Source organism: Myotis daubentonii, chromosome 1 (assembly GCF_963259705.1).
Source record: "Myotis daubentonii chromosome 1, mMyoDau2.1, whole genome shotgun sequence".
NCBI lineage: Eukaryota > Metazoa > Chordata > Mammalia > Chiroptera > Vespertilionidae > Myotis > Myotis daubentonii.
This window is the reverse complement of record NC_081840.1, coordinates 74,195,524-74,220,635: the sequence shown is the minus strand read 5'-3', so window position 1 is coordinate 74,220,635 and position 25,112 is coordinate 74,195,524. Positions and strand designations below refer to the sequence as shown.

The window sequence follows — 25,112 nt, the reverse complement described above, 5'->3', positions numbered from 1 at the left end:
CTCACAAAGTGGTGATTGACAGGGCTGCAGAAGAGAGAAACAAAACAAGGTGAACCTAAGGCAGTTTATTCCTTTTTGTCAAGGTATTATCTTTCTGATTGTGTTATTGGCCATGGGTCTCAAAGTCCACCCAATTCCCTGATCTCACCAACCCCTGGCAAACAGTGGCTGACCAGTTTATGAGTTTTCTAGGATAGTCTGTAGTTTGGGGGTGGAGGGTATTTACCCTCTTACAGAGTGGAGAGAGGGAGACAGCAATAGAAAAGAGACACTAGAAGGAAAAACTGTGGCCCCTGGCGTCATCCCAGCTTTCCCGGGACCCACCGCCCTCCTCACCCTGGCTTGTAGGCTCCTGGGAAGCACGTGGGCCAGCGTCTGGAGGGTAGCTGGCGACTCACGGAGTCCAGGAGCCCTCCCACCAGAACAGGTGAGCGTGCCTTGCACACTGGCAGGAAGTGGATGTGGGGAGGTGTGAGGATGCGGAGGAGTGAGGCACGCCGCGGCCGCCGGAGGTCGAGAGCGCCTCCAGTCCTCGCCCGGCCCAGGAAGGAGAGGTGGTCGGCTTCCGAGGTGAAGCAGCTGCCGGGAGCGGGAGAGTTGGACCCCGCCTCGCCCCCGAGCTGCCGGCCTCCGCCCACAGCGCATCCGCCCTCCCATCCCCATCCCCATCCCCATCCGCCGGAGGTTCCGACCCCAACCTGCGCCCGCAGGGTGACCTCGACCCGCGAGCCCAGTCGGAGCGCGATCTCGGCTCCACGCCCACCTCGAAATCCCAAACCCGCTCGCAGCCGGAGGCCAGCGGGGAGGCGGCGGCCAGATCGTCGGAGAGGCCGGCCCGGAGAGCCAGACCCGCGGCATCCGCAGGCGGGAGCCGCGCCCCAGCATCCGGCCGCCGCGGAACAATGGCCGGAGGGGCTGCGGGCGCCGCGGCGGGCGCGGAGGAGCCGGGGCGCTCGGGCGCTGGAAGCCCCGCCCCTCGGCCGGCGCCCTGACAACGCGGGCCGGGCCACGCCGCCCGCTCCCCGCCCCTCCGCGCCCCGCACCAGGCGGGGCCCGGGCCAGAGCGCTGCCGCCGTGCCGCTGCACCGCTGCTGCGAGATCTGCAGAGCGGGGCCGGGGGCCGCTCTCCCTCCCGCCTTCTCCCGCCGCTATGAGCCAGGGAAGCCCCGGGGACTGCGTCCCCCTCGAGCCCACCTCCGGACCCTCAACGCCCCCCAACCCGTTCGTGCACGAGTTACATCTCTCCCGCCTCCAGAGGATTAAGGTAAGGTGTGGGTGTGGGACGTCGGGAAGACCCCTGGGGGCTGGAAAAGAAAGCCATTTTAGAGACCTGGCAAAACAGCGATGGGGATCCGGACAGGACATGGTGGAGAGGCTTGCGGGGCGGGAGTCGGGGGTGCGCACGTGGGGGTGGCGGGGAGATGAGCGAGGAGCCCTGGAGAGGACGCGGGCTTGAGCGATAGACGTGCTCCAAGGCGTGGAAGAACTGGCGAGGTGAGGATGGAGGGCTGCAGGGGAGCAAGGGGTAGGGGAGACGGAGGGCGCGGGGAATGCGGATTACATCCTGCGGAGGCCGAGGGGCTAGGAAGGAGTTGAAGGCTACGGAAAGCTGGGGGTGGGGGCAGGGGCGTGCTGGATGCTTCTCCGTGGCTCTGAATTAGAGGAAACGGGTTTCTGGGCCGGGAGTCTGCGCCCTTGTGCCCTTCCAACGCCCCCTCTTTCCACTCCTCCCCCCACCCCCACCCCGGACTGCAGCACCTCCGGGGTAGGGAGGGCTGCGAACGGGGTTGGCTACAGGAAGTGCGGGGTCGCACCAGCCTGGCGGAACTGATGAGTGGTGTGGGGAGTGTCCAAGGTTTCTGCTGCCATCACCTCCCCGGAGGCGAGCCCCTGGGGCTCGTTTTGTTTACCTGCGCTCTCCCTCCGGCAGCCCTTGGAGTCACCCTGGCTCCTGGCAACCCCTGTCCTTCGGAGGAGGGCCGAGCCCTTCTCTTCCCCACCCCCCAGTACTAGGGGCGTGCTAGTGGGCAGAACTAGAGACTGGCCTGCGGCCTGAAAAGGGGATCTCTGTGCGTTCCAGCCCCCTATCTCCCAGGCCCAACATGGAAAGAACCATCCTCCTGGTTTCTGTTGGACCTAGGAGCTATTTATGGAACGGGACGTGGGTGAGGAGGAACTATCTCCAGCCTACTGCACATCAAGCACTGTGCGGGGTGTGTTCACATAGGTTATCATTAAATACTCTTGACAGCCAGATGCATTTCATGACATGTTATAGGTGGGATGGAGACCAACTGAAAGATAGGAAAATGAGGCCCTGTTAATCTTTTATTCACTTGTTCTCGTTGGTACGGTCATCCCACCTTGGATGCCAACTCAGTCTCCTGTTTCTACACTACTTGTCTCCTGATCTAGTGGGCAGTGGCTCTCTGCTCCTGGGTCTGTCCTCATGGGGAGAGGAAGCTTTGGCGGGAGCACCTCCCAGCCCTGAAGTGGCATTCTCTCCCACCCTCTGCAGTTCTGCCTCCTAGGGGCACTGCTGGCCCCCATCCGAGTGCTTCTGGCCTTTATCGTCCTCTTTCTCCTCTGGCCCTTTGCCTGGCTGCAAGTGGCTGGTCTTTCTGAGGAGCAGCTTCAGGAGCCACTGACAGGATGGAGGAAGTAAGTGGGGGCTTAGCTCCCTGACACCCTACGTCTCACTTGTTTCCTGCTGTTTGTTCTGCTCCCTCTTTGAGAAGAACAGGAGGGAGGGTTCTGAAGCTCTGGTACCCAGCCTGGCAAGGTGAGATGAGTCAGCCAGGCTCAGACCTGGTCCCCGGGACCTCATCACTAAGGGATGTGCCCTGCTGTGTCCCAGAGTAGCCAGAGACTTCCACCCCTTGGCCAGAGTAATAGAGGGCAAAAGAAGGGCACCTGTTTTTGCAGGTGCCTACACCTGGGTGAGTGAGGGTCAGAGTCCCTACCTCCACTGACGCCCCACCTTGCCCTGCAGGACTGTGTGCCACAACGGGGTGCTGGGCCTCAGCCGCCTGCTCTTTTTCCTCCTGGGCTTCCTCCGGATTCGTGTTCGGGGCCAGCGGGCCTCTCGCCTCCAAGCCCCTGTCCTTGTTGCCGCCCCCCACTCTACTTTCTTTGACCCCATTGTTCTTCTGCCCTGTGACCTGCCCAAGGTTGTGTCCCGAGCTGAGAACCTTTCTGTGCCGGTCATTGGAGGTGAGAGAGTTTAAGAGGGGTAAATGGGAGAGATGGCAACTATGGGCAAAAAAAGACAGGAATCAGATGGACACACTCTGGAGAGAAGAACTGACCTCAAGGTTGCAGGGGAGACGTTAGAAGAGATTGACTGATGTGGGCAAATGAAATGCAAATTAACACCATTTGTGAACCCACATCTTAGACTCTGAGGGCTGGGGCTTAGAGAAGGTGTTGGAGGGAACTCTGGTCAGTTCCCTAAAAGGGCAACATACACTAAAAGGATCCCCAGGGCAAAGGGATAACTGAGAAGCATCTCCTACTGCTGAAGGAGGGGAGGTTGTGGGTGTTACTGTCCCCTGGTAGGAACCAAGTGACTCCTAGTATCCTCTCTGGACCTCAGCCCTTCTTCGCTTCAACCAAGCCATCCTCGTATCCCGCCATGATCCGGCTTCTCGGCGCAGAGTGGTAGAGGAAGTCCGAAGGCGGGCTACCTCAGGAGGCAAGTGGCCCCAGGTGGGTAAGGGTCTTAAGACTCTCTCCTCGCCTTTAATGTGCTCCTAAAGAGGCTTCTCTTTCCTCTCTCCTCACCTTCAGCCTACCCCACCTCATTCTGGTCCCTTGGATTTTTTTCTCCAGGTGCTGTTCTTTCCTGAGGGCACCTGTTCCAACAAGAAGGCTTTGCTTAAATTCAAACCAGGTGAATAAAGTGATAGTGGGTGGTAGGGCTGTAGGCAAAAGGAGCCTCTGTTTTGAAGAGGGACTCTGGAATAACCCAAGAAGTGGAGGGGAGGGGGAGGAATGGGAGACAGGAAACTGCCTAGCTGACCCTGACAAGTCTCCAGAAGTCAGAGAGAAAATTATAAGTGAAACAGAACAAAATCCAGATCTCAGTTGAGAACTGTCTCAGACCCCTACACTCATGCCCTCTAGCTGCTTCTGTGGACTAACCTCTGCCTGGGGGGGTGGGGGTGGAAATGGGACTTAGGAGCTTTCATCGCAGGGGTCCCTGTGCAGCCCATCCTCATCCGCTACCCCAACAGCCTGGTGAGTCTTGGTCTAAGAGAGCGGGGTGAGGGAGGATGAATTCACCCTAATGGGTGAAAACTGTTTAGTACCATGATGGGGTGTGCACGTGGGGGTGGGGCCAGGGTGGGGTCCCGGCCTCTGCTCAGAGAGGATTGGCCAGTTCCAGGGAAGAAAATAATGCCTTTCTCCCCTCACCTCTGTTTCTCCCATAGGACACCACCAGCTGGGCGTGGAGGGGCCCTGGAGTGTGAGTTCTGGTGGTCCTGGGGTGAGGGTGGAGAGCAGGGTCTATCAGAGAACTCCTGGCCCATCTTCCAATCTCCAGACAAGGCCGGTGGCCCTTCATTCTTGGATGAGAGCACTCTAGGGAAGATGCTTGTTTCCCACTGTTTTGTTCTGCTCTCCCATGTGATCTGAAAGTGCTTTGAGCTATCCGACCCCAGCATCCGTGCTGTGATTAAAGCTCCTTTTAACTTACTTCCCTATTCCTAAGTGATTTTCTCCTTCCCTCTTTCCTGCCTGAGAACCACCACCATCAGGCTTGCTTCTTGCCCTTTTCCCAGTTACTCAAACCTCTTGCCCGCGGTTCTTCCTCTGGCACATCCCTGAAAAGCCTCTCACTTTCCCTCCCACCTTTCTGGCCCTTCCCTGTCTCCCAACACATTTGCACAGCTGACTTTATGGCTAGGAGTCCATTTTTATATCAGTGAGCAGAAATTTCCCACTCCCCTGTTCCTGGTGGGAGGAGTGCATAGTGAGACATTAGCGAGCATCTGAAATCTCTCTTGTCTCAGACTCAAAGTCCTCTGGCTCACAGCCTCTCAGCCCTGCAGCATCGTAGATGTGGAGGTATGACCCCCATGGTGGGGTGGGAGAGTGGGCATCCACTGACCCCTGAAGCTTTTGGGAAAGATGGAGTGGTCACCTGGCTTTGAGATCCTGATGGGAAGTGTATGTGTTTCAGTTCCTCCCTGTGTACCACCCCAGCCCGGAGGAGAGCAGGGACCCCACCCTCTATGCCAACAATGTGCAGAGGGTTATGGCACAGTGAGTGTTCTACAGAGTATTTCCTGGAGCAGATATATAGGGAAAGGGACCACAGGAGGGGGTGGAGGGCTGAGGTTTTGAGTCAAAATTGGGGGAAAGGGCTGAGACAGGGTGGATGAGGGTAAAAGGAGCCCAATGTCCTCTCTCTAGTCATTAGGTCAGTCAGTAATGAACCCTCAAAAGATTCTTCTGCCTCATTCGCTCCCTCCCCCTACCCCCCACTCCATCCCTCTTCATCCTCTAGGGCCCTGGGCATTCCGGCCACCGAGTGCGAGTTTGTAGGAAGCTTGCCTGTGATTGTGGTGGGCCGGCTGAAGGTAGCATTTGAGCCACAGCTCTGGGAACTGGGAAAGGTTCTTCGAAAGGCTGGGTAAGTGACCTTAATGGTGACGAATGGTTAGTGTCATGTAGAGACAGAAAAAGAGTAAGAAGAAATGGGAAGGAGGAAGGAAAGTCTTTAAAAAAAAAAAAAGTGGGAAGATAGAAGGATTTTTTAAAAGATAATGGAGGAAAAAGAAAGGGAAAGATATGTAATTACCCAAATGAACAAAAAGTAAGAATGGCTCTGAAGGGACCTTGAGTCAGAGTATATCTTAGAAAAACACCAGGTGTACCAACACTGGAAGACTCTTGGGGCTGGACCCAAGGTCCTGCTGGGTGGTGTGCCCAGAATGAAACTGAGTCAGCTCTCTGCCTTCAACAATTCCATTGTAGGCTGTCCCCTGGCTACGTGGACACTGGGGCAGAGCCAGGCCGGAGTCGAATGATCAACCAGGATGAATTTGCCAGGCAGCTCCAGCTCTCTGACCCTCAGACCGTGGCTGGTGCCTTTAGCTACTTCCAGAAGGTAATGGAGCTGGGATGAAGGGCGCAGAGCTCAGCATTTAAGGATGTCACCCGAGTGGCCACGTCAGTCGCATTAGATGGCCAATTTGGAGTCTGTGCTGGATGTTCTAACCGCCGTTGTCAGATGGCCAACTTCTGAGGCCCTCTGAGGAATTCATTTTTTATAGAGTATCCAGTGCATCGCAGAACAATGTCTTAATCGTTGTGGGGTGGTCAGTGAGAGCCATACATTTCCAAAGCCACTTTTAGAGATTGGCAAGGGCAAGGGATCATATGACCTTGAAAGTCACTGCGTGAGGGTTTCAGAGAAGAGGCATGAAGGTTGGGTGGGAAGGTGACATGGAGGAGACAGCACTGGACAGGTTAGACGGTTAAGAGTTTGAGACGCAGGAGTATTTGCTATATTTGGGCAGATTTTTAAAAATATCCCACAGCTTCTCAGGGGCATTTCTGAACTTTCCCAAGAATTTTGACAAACCAGATTATTTCCTGGGTCTTTACCAGGTTTTCCTGTTGAATTATAATAAGGTTGTCCCAGAAGATTCTTTTTTTTTTTTTTTAAATATATTTTATTGATTTTTTACAGAGAGGAAGGGAGAGAGATAGAGAGTTAGAAATATCGATGAGAGAGAAACATCGATCTGCTGCCTCCTGCCCATCTCCTACTGGGGATGTGCCCGCAACCAAGTTACATGCCCTTGACCGGAATCGAACCTGGGACCCTTCAGTCTGCAGGCCGAAGCTCTATCCACTGAGCCAAACCGGTTTCGGCCCAGAAGATTCTTAATGTTTATGAACAACCACCAGTGGTCCCAAGGAGCTATTTTTTTTTTATTATTTTTTTTTTTTATCTAAGATACAGACTGTGGCTCTCAATGTCCTCTGAAGGGACAGAGTGTGACCAGGTGTGTTGAAATCTAAGATGGCACAGACTGTCCCTGGAAGGAGCTTCCCCACTTAGCCTGTGGCAGAACAGAACCAAAGCCCGAATGCCATGGCTCCCCCTAGAGTTGGCAGGCATCCTTCTTGGTGTTTTTGTAAGAAATGATGCCAGTGGCCCCCTTTTCATCTGCTGGACCAGTTCTCCCACACAGGATGAGTCAGCAGAGAACCAATTTTTCCAGCTTGGGGGCCAGGAATGCCCTCAACGCTAAGTCAGAACTTAATGGTAATTTCCGCATTCCTGAGGGATTCCCTCACATTCCTAGAAGATCCTTTGATAGAGAGCTGTGTCACCAGGTGACTTGGGGTAGAGCTTGAGCAAACCCATGACCTGAGAGAACTATCAGGGATCCTGGAGAGTTAAGGACTCTGGGTTCTCAGGGGAGTGGACACAGGAGTCACCCCTGTGCCTGCTTAGAAGAGGGAGGACACAGGGTTGGTCCCCCACGTCGCCCTCGTTTCTCTTTCACACTCCAGGATGCCAACGGTTTGGTGGACTTCCGAGACGTGGCCCTTGCATTGGCAGCTCTGGATAGGGGCACAGGCTTAGAGGAGCTGACTCGCCTGGCCTTTGAGGTACCAGGGGGGCGGGGGGAGAGGGGACGTGGCAGCTGTGCTCACCCCACCCAGAAGCCTGTGTGGTATACTATTACCAGTAGCTTCTAGATAGCTGGTGCTTGGTGTCCAGCCCTGTGCCACACTGAAAACCGCAGAGCTCCGGTGTCTGTATATTGAGGCTTAGCTGGGAACAGGAGGAGGACAGCAGCTGTGAGGTTAAATTCTCCTGCAGAAAAGACCCAGGGGGCAGGGAGGGCCTGTATTTTGCATTCTTGGAAGAGGAGGAGCCTGTCAGGCAGACCTTTGGGAGAGTATGGGGTGATGGCACGAAGGGAGGGCTTGACCTGTGTCCCCTTCTCTCCCAGCTGTTTGCGGAGGAGCAAGCAGAGGGGCCCAGCCGCCTGCTGTGCAGCGACGGCTTCAGCACCATCCTGCACCTGCTGCTGGGGTCGCCCCGCCCCTCTGCCGAGATTTTGCATGCCGAGCTGTGCCAGGCGGGACCCCACCAAGGCCTCTCCCTCTGTGAGTCACTGCCTTCTCATCCCATGTGGGCATTTGGGGCACCTTCAGCACTGGGCTGGGAGGGAACAAGGGCTGGTGGCCAGTGCCAGGGAGCAGACCATCTGAGAGGTGAGGATGGGAGGGATTGGCTAGAAGGCTGAAAGGACATAAACTTGGATTTGAGAAGTGACTCAGAGATGAGAGTGACAAAACATACTGAGAAAAGAGCAGGGCGCCCACTTCCTCTCCTCCTTAGATATAATTTTACTTTTCCCATCTCACAATTATCTATCCAGGTCAGTTCCAGGACTTCTCCCTCCGTGACCCACTCCACGGGAAGCTCTTCAGCACCTACCTGCGCCCTTCCCAGACACCAAATGCCTCATCCCCAGGCAGCTGCACTGCTCTGGCCAACGGGACTGTGCACTCACCCAAGCAGAAGGGCGACTGAGCCCCTCCACCTCCCCAGCTCGCATCTGGCCCGCAGACTCAAGACAGCGCCAGGGGCCGACCCTGGGCCTCAAGCCCTCTCTGCTCCTGCTTGATTTTTTGTTATTGTTTGGTTTTTTTAAGTTGATTTTCATTTTTGTTTGTTTGTTTGGGGTTTTTTGTAAGAAACTATTTTATATATAAATATAAATATATATCTATATCTATTTAAAAAATATGAAGCTCGGTCACATTGATGGCATCATTAGATGGGAAGGAAAGGGATTAATAAATAGTTGCCGGCTGGCCGTTGGACAATCCCGAAGGTTCCCCAGGTTAGTCCTGTTAGCCAGAGCTGGATGAATCCTCACTTCCAATTGAACGTGGTGCTTTTCTGCACAGAAATCCTGCAGGTCTCATGTCCTTTCCTCCTGTTGTCATGCCCTGTGTATGCACATTTTAACAGGCGTACTCATGGACCTCTTTCCAGCCTATTCCCTCTTGTTCTGTCCTCATTAGAGATTAAAAAATAGCTAACTGCCATTCCATATTTAATAATCCTACTGAGATTGATGCCTCCTCTCTGTAGCTCAGACCAACCACACAAGAGGGTTTTTCTGCCATGGGATTGAATTGAGGACATTTCAGTCCCTTCTGTCCAGCCTCTTTTCAAGGAAGAACAAAATAAGGCCCTCCTATAGAGAGGTGCATGTCTAGACACAGTTATGGAAAATTATATTTTAAAAATTAAATACCTATCCCAGGTTTTTTAAAGGGCATCTTTCATATATATATTAGGAGCCCAGCGCGTGATTTGAAATAGTGCGGCGCCACCCACCCTCAAGTCGCCGGTAGGCCCTGCCTCACTCTCTGGCACTTGAAGCAGCTGTGGCCGCTGCTGATCAGGCCCTCCCCCAGCCCAGGCACGTGGAGGCCCCTGCCGCCCCGCCCCACCCCCATGCTGCCTGTGCAGCCTCCTCCTGTCAGGTTGACCTGTTACAGCGTCCCAATGAGCATATTTCTCTCTATACACACACACACACACATATATGTTTTTATTGATTTCAGGGTGAGAGATAGAAACATCAGTGATGCAAAAGAATCATCAATTGGCTGCCTCCTGCATGACCCCTACTGGGGATTCAGCCCACAACCCAGCCATGTACCCTGACCAGGAATTGAACCATGACCTGGTTCACGGGTAGATGCTCAACCACTGAGCCACACTGGCAGCATCTTTCCATATGGACTTCTGTGGGGGGTTTTTTTGGTAATCTCTTTTTTTTTAATCCTTACCTTGACCTGAGGATATTTTTCCATTGATTTTTAGAGGTAAAGGAGAGGACGGGAGAGAAACATCAATGTGGGACACATCTATTGATTGCCTCCCATGTGTGTCCTGACCACTGGGCCGGGGATGGAACCTGCAACCCAGGTACATGCCCTTGACTGGGAATTGAACATGAAACCCTTCAGTGTGTGAGCTGACATTCTAACAACTGAGCACACCAGCCAGGGCTCCATATAGACTTAAAAGGAAACAGACAATGATAGGCTGTCCAGAGAAACCCTCCAAATACCCACATCCTGGCCTACGATGAGGGGGAGGGATGAGGTCTCACGGGGACTTCTCAGTGCTGGGGCTTATCAGAGAGCCTGAATAAGGCTACGGGCAGGAAAGGTGTCAATCTGTGGAATCCAAGGCCATCCCAGCTTTCTGTAGAGCATCTTACCCCATCTGGGAGCCAAGAAGTGGATATAAATGAGCACATCGAGAGTACTTTCTAACAGAAAAGAAACCTTTATTCATTTTGTTCTCATACAACTCTTTCGAAGGTACTTCGCCCTCACCTCCCACCAGGGCACCTCCTCAAACCTAAGCTGCTGTGACCTCCCTCCTCACACTAACCACTTTCGCAGAACTACAAAAACAAAGAACTGAGAACAAGTCTCTGGTTTGTGTGCAACTGGGGTGAAACCTATTCAAGGGGCCCTGGCTTCAGGGACTGGCAGGAGGGATAGGAAGGTGCTGCTGCTCCCTACTGGCAACGGCGGCGTTTCTTCCTCCTGCCTGAGCTCAGACCGTCACGCCTTCTTTTACCAGGCTGCGAGGGTAGAGCCAGGGGTTTCTCCCCAGAGACCGCAAGTTCTGCTCCCAGGTAGGGCCTCTTTCCAGTAGGTACTGGACCTGCAACTAGAGCTCGCTTCCTAGACTTAGCAACAGGATGTGGAGGCTGGCCAGGGCGGCTTGCCTCCGCAGAGAGGGAGCAGGATGCTCTCTGGAGCCCCTGACCTCCCGTGGAGGGCAGGCCTGGAGCAGGGTGAGGACCAAGAGGAGGACGCCTTGGCGACAGGCTTAGTTTAGAGGCCAAGAGGTAGGCAAAGCCAGAGAGTTCCTCATCTTCCTCCTCATCCTCCTCCTCTTCCTCCACCTCCTCCTCCTCCTCCTTTCCTTTGGCCCCACCTGCTGGACTGCCTGCTCCTCTAACAGGAGAGGCTTCTTTCAGAACTGAGGCACCCCTGGCTCCCCATCGAGGGGAAGTTCTCGAAAGGCCCCGGGAAGATGTTGCCTTGGGAGTCCCATGGGCATAAGACTCCTGATTCCCTAGGAAGGGAGCAAGGTCTTTTGAATTCAACAAATCAGTGTCCTCCCTGCCCTCTCCTGGGGGGTGATAACTAAAATGTAGCAGGCCGGTATCCTCACTGACCCCTAACGGAAGGCCGCAGCCATCTCCAACATCTAGTATATTGCTGTCAAATGTGGTTTCCAACAGAGAAATGGAACTGCCTCTGTTCCCTGCCTCCTGGCTGGCCTCAGGGAAGGCGGAGGCATCCTGGGTCCCCAGGATCATGACATTGCCTTGACAAGCAGGCAGGAGGATTTCTCTGGAAACCAGTGCGGAGACATCAATACTGCCTTCCAGGAACTGAAGGCAATCTTGAGCCCACAGATCACTGAGATCCTGTATAGTCTCAGGACTCTGTTCTCTGTTTTCTTGAGGCCTCAAGGCTAGGCTATAGTTCCTCTTTCCTAGGGCAGCTGTGGCATCTGTGCCTCCACAGAGAATTGGACTGCTCCCCAGAGCCCCAGGTGCTGTGGTTTCTCTTGGACCCAGTGCCTGGAAGCCTCCCTGATGCTCAGGTACATATTCCCCATCATCCAGGAAGTTCTCTGTGACCTCGATTTGTAAGGGCAACTCTAAGCCTACTTCATCCATCTCACTGCTGAACCAAAACCCTGGACTGAACGAGACCCCATCCTCATCCTTGTCCTCAGCTGCTCTAGGGGAAAAGCTCTGGTCAAAGCTCTGAAGCACAAGAGGACTTCTGTCACCTCCCCACATGACTCCTGAGCAGCCTTCCTGGGGCTCTGCTAGCAGCTCCTGCCCTGGATGCAGCACTCCAACACCCCCTGTCTGTAGCCCGGGTTCTTGCAGAGGAGCCAGCTCTGGCTCTGCGAGCACCGCTTCCAAACTGGGGAATATCTCGAGCGGGAGATCTTCCTGCCAGCAAAGGGACAGAGCCTCGGAAGGCCCGTCAGCCACCAGGGAGTACCCAGGGGACCCAACACCTCCCATGTGGTCACCTGGGTGTGGGGATATTTGGTTTGCAACCTTTCCAGGTCCTCTTCCCTCTGTACCTAAGAACCCTTGAGTTCCCTGTGGAAATGCAAGTTCTATGGGCAAGTCCCAGCTGCTGGGAGATGTCAGGGTGTTCCCATCCCTGCACATGCCCCTTGGGCCATCTAGGGCCTGTTCCTGCCCACTATGCATTTCCCTTGCTCGCTCTCCTGGAGAAGCAGATTTCCCAAGGCAAACAGTGCCCCCAGCCACCCTATGCCCAGGTGAAGGCCAAAGCCGTCCACCCCCATCTTCATCCTCATCAGAAACAGAAGCATTTGAGTCCAATTGAGCTCCAGTGCAACTTGGAGCTGCCGCTGCATCCTCTTCCTCCACCAGGGCCAGGAGTCGCCTCTGAACCAGCTGGAAGGAGAATGGACACATAGCATGCTATGCTACACATGGTTGTGGGGAGGGATGGCTGAGTGGATGGGCAGGGCAGAGAATGCAAGCAAGTGGCTTAAGTGACAGTATTAAAGACAGATACCATAGCTCTTTTCTGCCTTCTTGTGCCTTATTCCCACACTTTGAGCCCTTACGCTTCCCTTTTCCTGCATGTCCACAGTCCCTTACCTACTGTTCAGTACCCGTAGCCCAATCCTGAAGCTGTTCATCTCCAGAAGTCATACCACCCACGACAGTGTAGGGTTAGTTAACAACATGCGAGCTTCCTGTTCTGATACCCCCAACCCCTCAGGATTACCTGGGCAAGACTGAGTCCTTCTTCTTGCTCCAGCTCCTCCATTAAAGCCAAGGGGTCCCAATGTTCATCTGAGGACAGTATATTTGCCAGAAATTGGGGGTGAATGATGGCCTCCACCTGGGCAACAGAAGGAAAAGTGATATGAGTCTGACAGGAGGTAACTTGTGAGCCAAGAGACTCTCGAGAAGCCATAAGTGCCCTCCCCAGCTGAGGCTGTTATAAGCCATGGCCACCACCAGCTATACACATTCACATGTGTGCATACATGCACATGCATTGCTCAGTACAGTACAGAGTCGAGAGCAGAACCCTAGATCTCTGGTTCCCTGGAGTTCCCACCCCAGGATCTATTAGAAACCAGACCTCCAGGCCCGGCCCCCACCTTGGAGATAAAGTCCTCCTGCAAACACAGCTCCTCGATGTAGCTCAGGAGATCTGGATCTGGATACAGCTCTTCCTCCTCCTGTGGCTGCTCCTCCTCTTTCGGTCTTCCATCCGACTCCTCAGTGGCCAAGTGGCTCCCCACCAGCCCTTCCATGATGTCAGCATACTCTTTCACAGCTTCTGGTGGGATTTCCTTGGGTGCCTCGGGAACTGGAGGCCTCTGGGTTTTGCGCTGCCGCCGGCGGGAGGTCCGTGACTTGGAGGCTGCCTTCTTGGGGATATACACTAAGGGAAGAGATGCAAAGGGGGAATGGAAAGTGGCACCAAGACTACAGCTTCTGCCTCCCAACCCCATGGGAGAACACAAATGGCTCCAGGCTGGATAGGACCACCCCAGAAAGTACCACCCATGGGAAAAGATTGAGGGGCTCCAGGGCCTGAGAGAGAGCCACTGTATGAAGAATCTTGCAACCCCCGAAATTCCAAGAAATCCCCTAATCCAGGCCCCATTTCTTAGGCAGATGAGGTATTATGGGCTGCACTTACAGCCTCGATGAGAGAGTAGTTGGTTTACTTGGCCAAGATCCATACCTAGATTGGGACCAAGGGAACCAGAGAACCCAGTCTCCTATATTTGCCCTGTTTGGAACATCTAATGCCACCCTCTGGAGGAAAAGAGGCAGAAGCAAGGGCAATGCCTTCCCCAACCCATGCTTGCTTTCCGTATGCCTTCCTTTGGGCCTCTGGTGTAAGGCTTCTGTTAGAACTGGTAGCCTTACCTGGTTGCTGGCAAACCTCAGGAGCCTGGAGCGCTGGAGGATCAACTTTCAGAGGGGCTCCAGGAGGCAAACCCTGGGGCCCATTCACCAGTGGTGTGCTATTATTCTGCATCTCCTCCTCAGCCTCAAACTCCATGAACCTGCAGAGGGGGAAGAAGGGCCAGGCGGTGTTAAGGCCACACCCATCAGGAACCCAGACGCCAGGAGGCAGCTGCTCACAGATGACCACGTAACACATCTGAGGAAACCTCACAAGATCACCACACAGTCCCTTCACCTACAGTCATCACCTAGGAAGCTTGTTAAGAAAATGAACAATGGAGAGAAACCAAGATGGCGGCATAGGTAAACACCGGAAATTGCTACCTGGCACAACAACTTCAAAAATACAACTAAAAGGCAAAATGGACATCATCCAGAACCACGGGAAGGCTGGCTGAGTGGAAATTCTACAACTAGAAGGAAAGAGAAAAGCACAGTGAGACTCAGAGGAGGTGCGGAAATAAAGTGCAGAGGTACAGAGGTGCACGCGGCTAGTGCTGGCAACTGAGGACGTGGCTGTCTTTTTGAATCAGGAGGGAGTCTCAAGCTCCAGACTGCTCTGAACTCCAGTTCCGGGCGAGTCTCTGGGGACCCAGACTCATACGGGGAGAAACTGAACTGTCTGGCATTGGTGGGAACTCGAGGGCGGCTCTCTCTCAGAGGTGCTTGCAGCGATTACCGGGACACTGAGATGCGGGGCCTCTTAGGGTAGGACTGGGGAGAAGCCATAGCTGTTTGCTCCGCCCTGTTGATCCTGAGACCCCACCCCACCCAAGCTGTGCACAGAGGCTTTTGCATATGAAAGGCCTGGCCCTTTGCAATCTGAAAATTATCGAACAAACTGCAGCTGGGTCAGAGAGACCCAGAACTTCCAAAAGAAGGCCCAAGGCCCCATAGCAGCTTGCATTGCTTCACAGCTGGGCCTCATCTGGGCACCTGCAAATCCCAAACAAAGAAGAGGAACCTGCAGATCTCTCCGTAGCTCCTGCTGGGTAGCCTCAGGCAGAAGCTGAATTAGCACCTCCTTAGAGATCCAAGAGCCAGTGTACCCAGTGGTCAGAGTGGGACCATCCAGATTACAACTCCTCAGATCCATAAGGAACACACTCAGAGGGCAGACTCAGTGAGCACCAAAGCCCCACTGAAGCAAGTCTTGCCCCAGAAGGGTGTCTTCAGCACAGAAGTTCTTCCAGTAGACACAGCTGATTCTCACAGCCAATTGGCCTGGAGGTCAATTCCTCCCAGTGATACCTAGAACAATCAAGGCTTAACTACAACAAGACTGTGCACAAAGACCACAAAGGGGTGCACCAAGAGTGTCCACCTCAGGTAATTGGGGAGGCTGAGCCACTGGGCCCTATAGGACACCTAGCACAGAAAGCCACTCTCAACACAGGGAAGCATAAGAAATGTGGAGACAAAGAAACAGGTCACAAATGACAGAAATAGAGGAAAGCAAACTACTGGATATAGAGTTCAAAACCACAGTTATAAGGTTTTTCAAGAATTTTCTAGAAACCGCAGATAAATTTAGTGAGACCCTCAAGAAATCTAGTGAGACCTTCAAGGATATGAAAAAGGACCAACTAGAAATTAGGCATATACTGACTGAAATAAACAATATTATACAGAGTTCCAACAGTGGGCTAGAGGACCGCAAGAATCAAGTCAAAGATTTGAAATACGAAGAAGCAAAAAACACCCAACTGGAAAAACAAAAAGAAAAAAGAATCCAAAAATATGAAGATAGTGTAAGGAACCTCTGGGACAACTTCAAGCGTACCAACATCCGAATTATGGGGGTGCCAGAAGAAGAGAGAGAGCTAGATATTGAAAACCTATTTGAAGAAATAATGACAGAAAACTTCCCCTACCTGGTGAAAGAAATAGACTTACAAGTCCAGGAAGTGCAGAGAACACCAAAAAAAAGGAATCCAAAGAGGACCACACCAAGACACATCATAATTAAAATGCCAAGAGCAAAAGCCAAAGAGAGAATCTTAAAAGCAGCAAGAGAAAGACAATCAGTTACCTATAAGGGAGTACCCATACGACTGTCAGTTGACTTCTCAACAGAAACTATGCAGGCCAGAAGGGAGTGGCAAGAAATATTCAAAGTGATGAATAGCAAGAACCTACAACCTAGATTACCTTACCCAGCAAAGCTATCATTCAGAATTGAAGGTCAGATAAAGAGCTTCACAGATAAGGAAAAGCTAAAGGAGTTCATCACCACCAAACCAGTATTATATGAAATGCTGAAAGGTATTCTTTAAGAAGAGGAAGAAGAAGAAAAAGATAAAGATATAAATTATGAACAAATACACATCAACAAGTGAATCTAAAAATCAAGTGAATAAAAAATCTGATGAACAGAGTAAACTGGTGAATATAATAGAACCAGGGGCATGGAAAGGGAGTGGACTGACAATTCTTGGGGGGAAAGGGGTGTGGGGGTGCAGGAAGAGACTGGACAAAAATCGTACACCTATGGATGAGGACAGTGGGAGGGGTAAGGGCAGAGGGTGGGGTGGGAACTGGGTGGAGGCGAGCTATGGGGGGAACAAAAGAGGAACGACTGTAATAATCTGACCAATAAAGATTTAATTAAAAAAAATAAAAATCAAGTGAATAAATAATCTGATGAACAGAATAAACGGGTGAATATAATAGAATCAGGGACATAGATTCTAGGGAGTGGACTGACTATTCTCGGGGGGAAAGGGGTGTGGGGGTGCAGGAAGAGACTGAACAAAAATCATACACCTATGGATGACGGGGGCAGAGGGGGGGGGTGGGAACCGGGTGGAGGGGAGCTATGGGGGGGAAAAGAGGAACAACTGTAATAATCTGAACAATAAAGATTTAATATTAAAAAAAGAAAAAATAAGAATAATAAAGGACTTTGCAAAACAAAACAAAACAAAACAAAACAAAGAAAATGAACAATGTAGAGCTTGTAAGCTTCTCCAGGACAGAGCCATGGCGTTCACTTCTTTTTCATGCCTTATCTCACACAGCATCACCAAGGGTATGGAGCAGCAATGAATACAGACTTGTTGAATTCAATCAGGCCTATGCCACGGCCTGGTGGGATCCCACAACCAGGCCCCTCCTCAAGGCCTCATCTGTCCCTGCCTACAACTACAAAAAAATAGCTGAAACCCTGCAGTGCCTGGGACTGCCATTCAAGGCAGTTCCCACTACGAGACAGTGCTGAGATCCAGGAGTCCTAAGGCTGGGACTGGGAAGGGTAAATATAGGAGGTATGGGTCCAGAAGATTTGAGGGAGAAAGTGGGAACTAAGTGTGGAGGAAAGGGATCATTTTCCTCAGAATTATTTTTTTTTAATATATTTTATTGATTTTTTTACAGAGAGGAAGGGAGAGGGATAGAGAGTTAGAAACATCGATGAGAGAGAAACATCGATCAGCTGCCTCCTGCACACCTCCTACTGGGGATGTGCCCGCAACCAAGGTACATGCCCTTGACCGGAATCGAACCTGGGACCCTTCAGTCCCCAGGCCGATGCTCTATCCACTGAGCCAAACCAGTTAGGGCTCCTCAGAATTATTTAACCAAAGATTAAACCATGGATAAATGGGGGAGGGTAGTGTAAGGCAGGAGACCACTCTTGGCATCCAGGACCCTGGCTGCCCCTGACCAGCCTCTTTGAGAACCAACCCCTCCCTGGGATGACAGGGGTAACCAATTTCTGTGCCACTATTTCCAGAGGAGGGCTGGTCCTAAGGTCGGCATCAATAGACACTTTGCTACCTGGCCAGTGAGACAGTGAGGAAACTGTCTAGTAGTGCTTACCTGCTCATTGCTAGATCCCTTCAGCACGGAATTTTTACACTGGCTGAGCTCCAATCCCATCCTAAGAGCTTCATTATCAAGGCCCTTATACAACTTAAGGTCTGGAAAAGGGAGAGCCTCCAAGAGGGGATAGGATAGAAAACTCAAGAGTCAAGGTGGTGGAAGAAGCAACAAGGATCCAGGAGATCCCATCTTAGCCCACACTGCTCTTCCTAGCATCCCATTTTTTTTGTTTGTTTTTCTTTATTGATTAAGGTATTACATATTTGTTCTTATCCCACTCATGCCCTCACCCCCCTGTTGTCTGGGTCCATTTGTTAGGCTTATATGCCTGCATACAAGTCCTTTGGTTGATCTCTCCCCCTTACCTCCATCCTCCCCTACCTTCCCTCTCCTAGCATCCCTTTTAATAATCACCCACACACCCAGGCTCCAGCCTCTCTTACCTGACCCTACCCTTCCAGCCACACAGCCCCCCATTAGGAGAAGGAGGGTTCCTCAGACTCACTTTTCTGCCATCTCATAAAAGATCATCCGGTCAAAGTTGCTGGTGCGATCCCACTCCTGCACGGCCCTTGGCAGTCCCTCTTCCAGGGTCATAGTGGGCTTCAGCCGGGCCAGGGAACGAAGCACTGGACTGAAACCCCAATGGGTCAGTCACAGTTACAAGTGTTCCCACCCCAGCCATCTGTCCTGACACCATCTTAATACACACACCCAGCCCCTCATCAGATCTAATGTGCCCCTGCCTCCCCAACATGTCCCACTTGATTGGGCTTCCAAACCTCCCCACTCCCATCCATTCATTGGCCATCCTGGCCTTTCTTCCCATTGAAATTTACAAATCTCACACAAAATCTAACATGGTTCTTCTCCCCATCTTTTGAAATCAACCACCCTTAATTCTCACAGTGTTTTCCTTAACTAAACTTTCAAAAGAAAGTACTCATGTTATTAATGGGTTTCATTGTAAAGTAGGCTTAACCCTGCCCAAAAGGCTCTTGCATTTTAAAAAAGGCACTCACTGCCCTAACTGGTTTGGCTCAGTGGATAGAGCATCAGCCTGCAGACTGAAGGGTCCCAGGTTCAATTCCAGTCAAGGGCAGTAGGGGGTGTGCAAGAGGCAGCTGATCAATGTTTCTAACTCTCTATCCTTCTCCCTTCCTCTCTGTACAAAATCAATAAAAATATTGTTTTTTAAAAAAAAGGCACTCACTAACTCAAATGAATCTCTAATTGAAGGTGATGTGGTGTTTTCATTAGTTGGTTTTTACTAGTAAGTGTGTTTTTGCCTCCGGGATACCCCTCACAGACCATCGAATATCAATACTCTTTAAGCTGTTTGTGATTCATTTTTGCCTCCCTGAGACACATCCTCAAGCTTTATTGTGCCTAGGACCCCCTGGTGAAGCTTGTTATAAATATGGTTTCCAGGACCCCACGAGTCCAGAACTGAGGGCATTTCACCAGCTTCCCAGGTGACTGGGTCTAGGCTACACTCTGGGGGTGACCCTGCCTAGAGGCCTGGAGTATGGACAGCAGGACTAGGCCAGGACCAAAAGCAGTACTTGCTCAAGAGTTCAAAATTTGGCCTGCCAGGCTCCAAGAGAGACTCAGAACTGTGTGAAGAAAGCAGGGAGTAGGTAAGATGATCTATACTTAATTATTGGGGAGAGCCTCTTGATTTAGTCAAAGTAGAAAGGGAGATTCCTTTAAAAGCCAGCCACTGGAGGAACAACATGTATGTTTTTTAAATCCAATAAAATGCAGCATGTGTTACCTAGTGATTTACACAAAATATTGAGGGTACCGTGCAGTGGAGAGAGGTGGCAGGTCTACGTAGGAAAAAGAGAAAATTCCCCCTATGGCCAATGATGCTGTTTTATAAACCCAAGAGACAGCCTATGACCCGGGGTCTTTGGCTAAGCATCTGCTCATACTCATATATATATATATAATTGATTTTTTACAGAGAGGAAGGGAGAGGGATAGAGAGCTAGAAACATCGATGAGAGAGAAACATCGATCAGCTGCCTCCTGCACACCCCTGACTGGGGATGTGCCCGCAACCAAGGTACATGCCCTTGACCGGAATCGAACCTGGGACCCTTCAATCCACAGGCCGACGCTCTATCCACTGAGCCAAACCGGTCAGGGCTGCTCATACTCTTAAGCAAAAGATTTTGAGCTTTTGTGAGTTCTTTTTCTCTTCTAGATTGCCTTTTTATAACAACAGCAGCAGCAGCTACCATTTAGTGAAGCATTCTCTGTGCCTGGCACTCTGCTAAGCACTTCACATACACTAACTCATTTCACTTCTCAGCAACCCCCTGAGGTCGTAGGTATAAGTACTCTCTTTCTAAATGAGAAAAATGAGGGCAAAAATATGAAGTGTTGAGCCCAGGATTGCAAATCTAGGGAGCAGTGGAACTTGGACCCTCAACCACTAAGCAAGCTTTACCACCTTCCCATTTCAACTTGAATTCCCTTGAATAAAATAGGGGTGGTGTTGGGGGACACTCAGAAGCTTCTTTGCCTGGCCCCGCACTGTCCTCCCCTCCCACAGGAATGGGTCCGGGCCCAGCACTCCTCATCCTCGCAGGTCTGGATGGCTCAACTCAATGTCTAAAGGCATTAAAATAGAACCAGAGGATCCTGGCACTTGGTGTCAGAGACCTACGTTCCAGTCACCTCTCCACACTTTATGGCAGGAAACCTCTCTGAGCTTCAGTCTTCTCACCCCTAAATGAGGATTACCATAAAAACGTTTGCCTGAACTCAGAGTTGAGACTGGAGAGAAGACACCTGAAGGCTTGCTATATTACTGTTATCACAATCATCATGCTCTTTGTAGTCTTAGCATCTCCATCAGCCTCATGACCTGCCTCAAGTATTCCTACGTGGCCTAACCTCTTTTGTCCATCCCAGAGCCCTCCTTGGTTAAAAGCTCCAGATAAATTAATCCCAGGTCTCCCCACTTACATAAGAAAGCAAGAAAGAGCTTCTGCATCAGGACTTTGGGGTAAGTGCTTCCGGGCCAAGGCTTTGTAGCGCTGCCAGCGTCGGAAGTTCTCATAAACACCCTTGGAGGTATAGGAGAGGTCAGCCAGTGATGGCTTGGATTGGGCCACTGCCAGACCCCCTTCTCCAGTTGTCCCAGGTGGCCCTGGCCAAGTCTTTTCGGGGGGCACAATGGGAGCCAGTTGGGCGGCTGGTGCTGCAACCTGAGCAGGAAGGCCTGGGAGGCCCTCCTGGCTCACCCCAACAGCCTCAGTGGGCAGAAGGGTCTTCATGTTAGAGGCTATCACAAATTGAGGTGGAGGGCCTTCGGAGACCCCACAGGGAGCACCTGAGGCAATCCAATTGTGGGCAGTCCGAGTAAGGATAAAGTTCTGAGCGTGAGAGGGCTCAGCTGCCCCCCCTTCTGTCTTGACTTTGACAATGACCTTGCCAGCTTCAGCCCCACTGTGGCCGGGGACCCCATCCCCTGTCACCAACAATGGATTGGGGAAAGGAGAGAGCACCAGAGGGTTGCCTGGAGGGAAAGCTGAAGGCATGGGGGGCTGTGGAGGCAGCTCCCAGGGTGACTGGTCTGGGGGGCCAGGAGCAGATGGGGGGATGGGAAGTGCAGTGAAAGGAGACAGGGCAGTGCCAGGTTTCATGGTCATATCTGGTCCAGGCAATGGAGATGCTGTTGAGACAAAGAAAAACAGGGAATGGAACAGGAGAAAAGCAGACCAGAAAGTAGGTTATCAGAGTCCTACTTTAGTCTTTGAAGAACCAGAGCTCCGATTCTCAGCAGGTGAGGAAGGGTATGTGGAGGGGAAACGTGTAGTTTGCAAATGTCCCCCAAGTGGTTCTGATGTCCCTTACTTCCCACTGAAAACTATTACACTGGAGAAGTTGCAATGGTCCTTGGCCCCAAGAGCTCATGCTCCAAAATTCTAGATCAAGCTCACATCCCACCCAGCATACAGGAGCCTCTCTTATTCCAACATAGTCCAAAGCCATTCAAACCACCTGAACACTGCTTTCACAGCTGCTCTGTGCTCTGGCCACCACTCACAGAAACACTGTTCCCAGGAAAGGGGGTATAGATTAAATGTTTGGTTCTGAGAAATTTTGTTATATAATAGCAGGAATGACTAGAGATAAGGACCAGGAAACGGGTGAGGGTGGGGTGGTGTAGGAAGGGAGTTTTCCAGAGCATTGAGTAGCTGCTGCACATGTTAAAATTTGGCAATGCAGACTATCTGTGGTTCTGCTTGGAGCTGCTATCAGAATTTAGGATCCACCAAGAACAAGGGACTGACAATGAAGTCTGAAAGAGTAGCTGCTAAGAAAGAGTTATGTGGGCTCTAAGAGACCAAGGATAAATACATGAGAACATTACTTAATGAATCAGGACATGTGTCTCCTAGGACTTTTTATAATAATAGATCATCTGCCTAATTTCATGCTACTCTCCTCCCCTTCTAATAAAAAATACTAGCGTCCCGGTGCATGAAAATTCATGCACTGGAGGGGGTGGTCCCTCAGTCCGGCCTGCCCCCTCTCTCAGTCTGAGAGCCCTCAGGGGCGGGAGGCGACCCGGTGATCAGGGGATGGCGATGCCCCCATCACACCTCTGCTGCTGCCACTGTTGGCAGCACAAGCCTCGGCCAGCCCTGGTTACCTGAGCCTCAGGCAGCCCTGGGCGGCTGGGCAGCTGCCATCCAAGGCTTGCCTGTGCCTCAGGTCGGCCCTGGGCGACTGGAGGGCTGAGGGCACTGGAGGACTCTGGAGGCAGGCACTCGGAGTGCCCAGGCCCACCTGAGGGCAAGCCTGGCCTTGCCGCGCGCCTGCCACCCGGGCGGGGCTGAGGAGACTGGGCACCGCCATCTTGTGGCTGTGGGCACCGCCATCTTTTAGGGTGGGACAGTCAATTAGCATATCTCCTCCTTATTGGCTGTGGGCACCACCATCTTTGCCATGGTGTGAGAATCAATTAGCATATTCCCTCTTTATTAGATACGATCCACTGGCAAACTAACAATATTCAGTGTCTACTTCCTGCCCATGAGGAGACAGGGAATATGAGCAAACTCATCATCTCAACCATAGAGCAGAGGGCCAGGGGTGCAGACACAATGAAAAAGGTCTGGCGGCCTGAGTTCCACAAAAAGTAGAAAAATTAGAGCTTCTCAGGGAAGCCCCGGTTCTCGTCCTGCCCTGGGGGAATCAAGGAAAACTGCTCCCTGAACTGAAAGAAGCATCTCCGGGGCTGGAAGGAGCCATGAGACCCCGAGCAGAGGTTATAGTACCTTCCAGTCTAGCTTTCAGGAGGGCATTTCTCTACTGACTTGGCAACGGATAACTCCACTGAACAGCTTTTTAGAGGGGCCTCCATCCCACCCCACCCCCCAACACATTGAGAGTGACCCCAGCTCAATTCTCTCATGGCAAAATTCTGGATCAAGCTCCAATTACCTAAGGAAGACACGGGAACTTGGGTCTTCCCCTTGAACCATCTCAGTGTCACACATACATACATACCCCCTGTCCCTGCCACACCAACACGTGCTGAAGGGGTCCCTCTTCCAGAGTAGCAAGTTGCTAACTGCCATCCCTTCTCTATACATCAGCACTCTCTGAGCTGCTTTGATCTACCTCCCAAAAGGGCCTTTTCCTTCCCCAGGCCCCAGTCTTAATGGCACAGTCTCCTTCCCTAGCTTCCCCAAGTGTGATGCTTTTGGAGGAGTCTAGTGCTCTCACATACCTCTAGGTCAATCCAAGTGCTCATCCCCAGGTAAAGTATCAAATTTGAATCTCCAAGGAGACCCACCCCCCACCCCTCAACACACACACCTGCAGAGTTGCCTCCATCTGAAGTCATCCTCTCAGGTTTGGGCACTACCCCTGGCTGTCTAGAAGAAGCCTCCAGAATGAGAAAGTCAGGTCCAGGCCCCAGAGAATAACCTGGCTCCAGTAGATACGCAGGGATCCGAGGAGGGAAGGGTAAAGATAAAATCAAAACAGAACTAGAATCTAGGACTTAAGGCATTCTGTAGTGGGGGAGGGGCGAGAGACATGTGGGGTGGGGGTAGGGAGATACTCCACAAGGGGCTCTGGTAAATTGGCAGTAACTAGGAACTCCTCCCTAACCAGAGTTTGGCAACACAATTGTTGTGTGCCTCTTTAGGGCAAATTGTAACTTTTTCTCAGAGTCCCAACATTATATTTTACATCTGTATTCCCTACACAATTGTTCAGTATATTTAGTCTTGTGCCCTTCAATCTCACCCAGTTCTGTAACTGACTTCCTATTAATAGCAGGTTGTGGCAGACCCTTGATTTAATTCAGTGTTGGCTATATTTTCTTCTTTTTAAAATGTTTTTTATTGATTTTTTTACAGGGAGGAAGGGAGAGGGATAGAGAGTTAGAAACATCGATGAGAGAGAAATATCGATCAGCTGCCTCCTGTACACACCCCCACTGGGGATGTGCCCGTAACTAAGGTACATGCCCTTGACCAGAATCGAACCTGGGACCCTTTAGTCCACAGGCTGACGCTCTAACCACTGAGCCAAACCGGTTAGGGCTGGCTATATTATCTGAACCAACTCAAAATACATTCCATAGGGAATGGAATATCTGAAATTAGGATTGTCTGTAAAGATCCAGAGTGTTTGGCTGCTGTGTGCATATCATTTCCTTGGGAAGCTGTCCTGCAGTTCCCAAACAATCCACTACCATCAGCTCTATAGTCCACGGAAGGCTCAACCTTAACCCTTGGCAGAAAATCCCCACACTGGCATTCAGCCTAAAATATCAAAACCAAAAAGTCCTTTTGTCTGTTATTTTTTTTGTTTAAATATTTTGTTAAATCGCCGAAACCGGTTTGGCTCAGTGGATAGAGCGTCGGCCTGCGGACTGAAAGGTCCCAGGTTCGATTCCGGTTAAGGGCATGTACCTGGGTTGTGGGCACATCTTCAGTAGGGGATGTGCTGGAGGCAGCTGATCAATGTTTCTCTCATTGATGTTTCTAACTATCTCTCTCCCTTCTTCTCTGTAAAAAATCAATAAAATATATTTTTTAAAAAAAAAATATTTTGTTAAATCATTTTTTTTAAAATATGTTTTTATTGATTTCAGAGAGAAATTGAGAGAGAGAGAGAGAGAGAGAGAGAGAGAGCGCGAGAGAGAGAGAGAGAGAGAGAGAGAGAGAGAGAGAGAAAGAG

General features: G+C 51.4%; 2 protein-coding genes across 3 annotated transcripts; one reads left to right on the top strand and one right to left on the bottom strand.

Moving 5' to 3' along the window:
- Positions 1 to 898: 898 nt before the first annotated feature.
- Positions 899 to 8,782, top strand: LPCAT4 (lysophosphatidylcholine acyltransferase 4). Of its 2 annotated transcripts, none has more exons than XM_059705785.1 (14): positions 899 to 1,264; positions 2,519 to 2,661; positions 2,993 to 3,213; positions 3,596 to 3,708; positions 3,832 to 3,892; positions 4,196 to 4,239; positions 4,434 to 4,468; positions 5,016 to 5,070; positions 5,186 to 5,268; positions 5,513 to 5,638; positions 5,983 to 6,115; positions 7,534 to 7,632; positions 7,980 to 8,136; positions 8,412 to 8,782. In XM_059705785.1, the coding sequence occupies exons 1-14, from the start codon at positions 1,151 to 1,153 to the stop codon at positions 8,564 to 8,566; spliced, it is 1,539 nt and encodes a 512-aa protein (XP_059561768.1). In that variant the 5' UTR covers positions 899 to 1,150; the 3' UTR covers positions 8,567 to 8,782. The 2 variants fall into 2 exon arrangements, with proteins under 2 accessions (XP_059561768.1, XP_059561758.1); XM_059705775.1 differs by having other exon boundaries at positions 4,181 to 4,239.
- Positions 8,783 to 10,583: 1,801 nt separating this feature from the next.
- NUTM1 (NUT midline carcinoma family member 1) lies at positions 10,584 to 23,781 on the bottom strand. The gene is made up of 7 exons (XM_059674487.1): positions 23,751 to 23,781; positions 20,874 to 21,582; positions 18,400 to 18,528; positions 14,031 to 14,170; positions 13,250 to 13,536; positions 12,868 to 12,984; positions 10,584 to 12,527 (listed from the first exon to the last, which is right to left on the bottom strand). Exons 1-7 carry the CDS (start codon positions 23,764 to 23,766, stop codon positions 10,584 to 10,586), a joined length of 3,342 nt encoding a protein of 1,113 aa, XP_059530470.1. The 5' UTR covers positions 23,767 to 23,781.
- Between the last annotated feature and the right edge of the window lie 1,331 nt (positions 23,782 to 25,112).

Excerpts from the sequence above, each read along its gene's own strand:
- LPCAT4 (XM_059705775.1), top strand. The coding sequence starts at position 1,151 with ATGAGCCAGGGAAGCCCCGGGGACTGCGTCCCCCTCGAGCCCACCTCC. Across the intron at positions 1,265-2,518 it reads CCCGCCTCCAGAGGATTAAG|TTCTGCCTCCTAGGGGCACT; the intron begins GTAAGGTGTGGG and ends CACCCTCTGCAG. Across the intron at positions 3,214-3,595 it reads TTCTGTGCCGGTCATTGGAG|CCCTTCTTCGCTTCAACCAA; the intron begins GTGAGAGAGTTT and ends TCTGGACCTCAG.
- NUTM1 (XM_059674487.1), bottom strand. Across the intron at positions 13,537-14,030 it reads TGAGGTTTGCCAGCAACCAG|TGTATATCCCCAAGAAGGCA; the intron begins GTAAGGCTACCA and ends CTCTTCCCTTAG. Across the intron at positions 12,528-12,867 it reads AAGGACTCAGTCTTGCCCAG|CTGGTTCAGAGGCGACTCCT; the intron begins GTAATCCTGAGG and ends TTCTCCTTCCAG.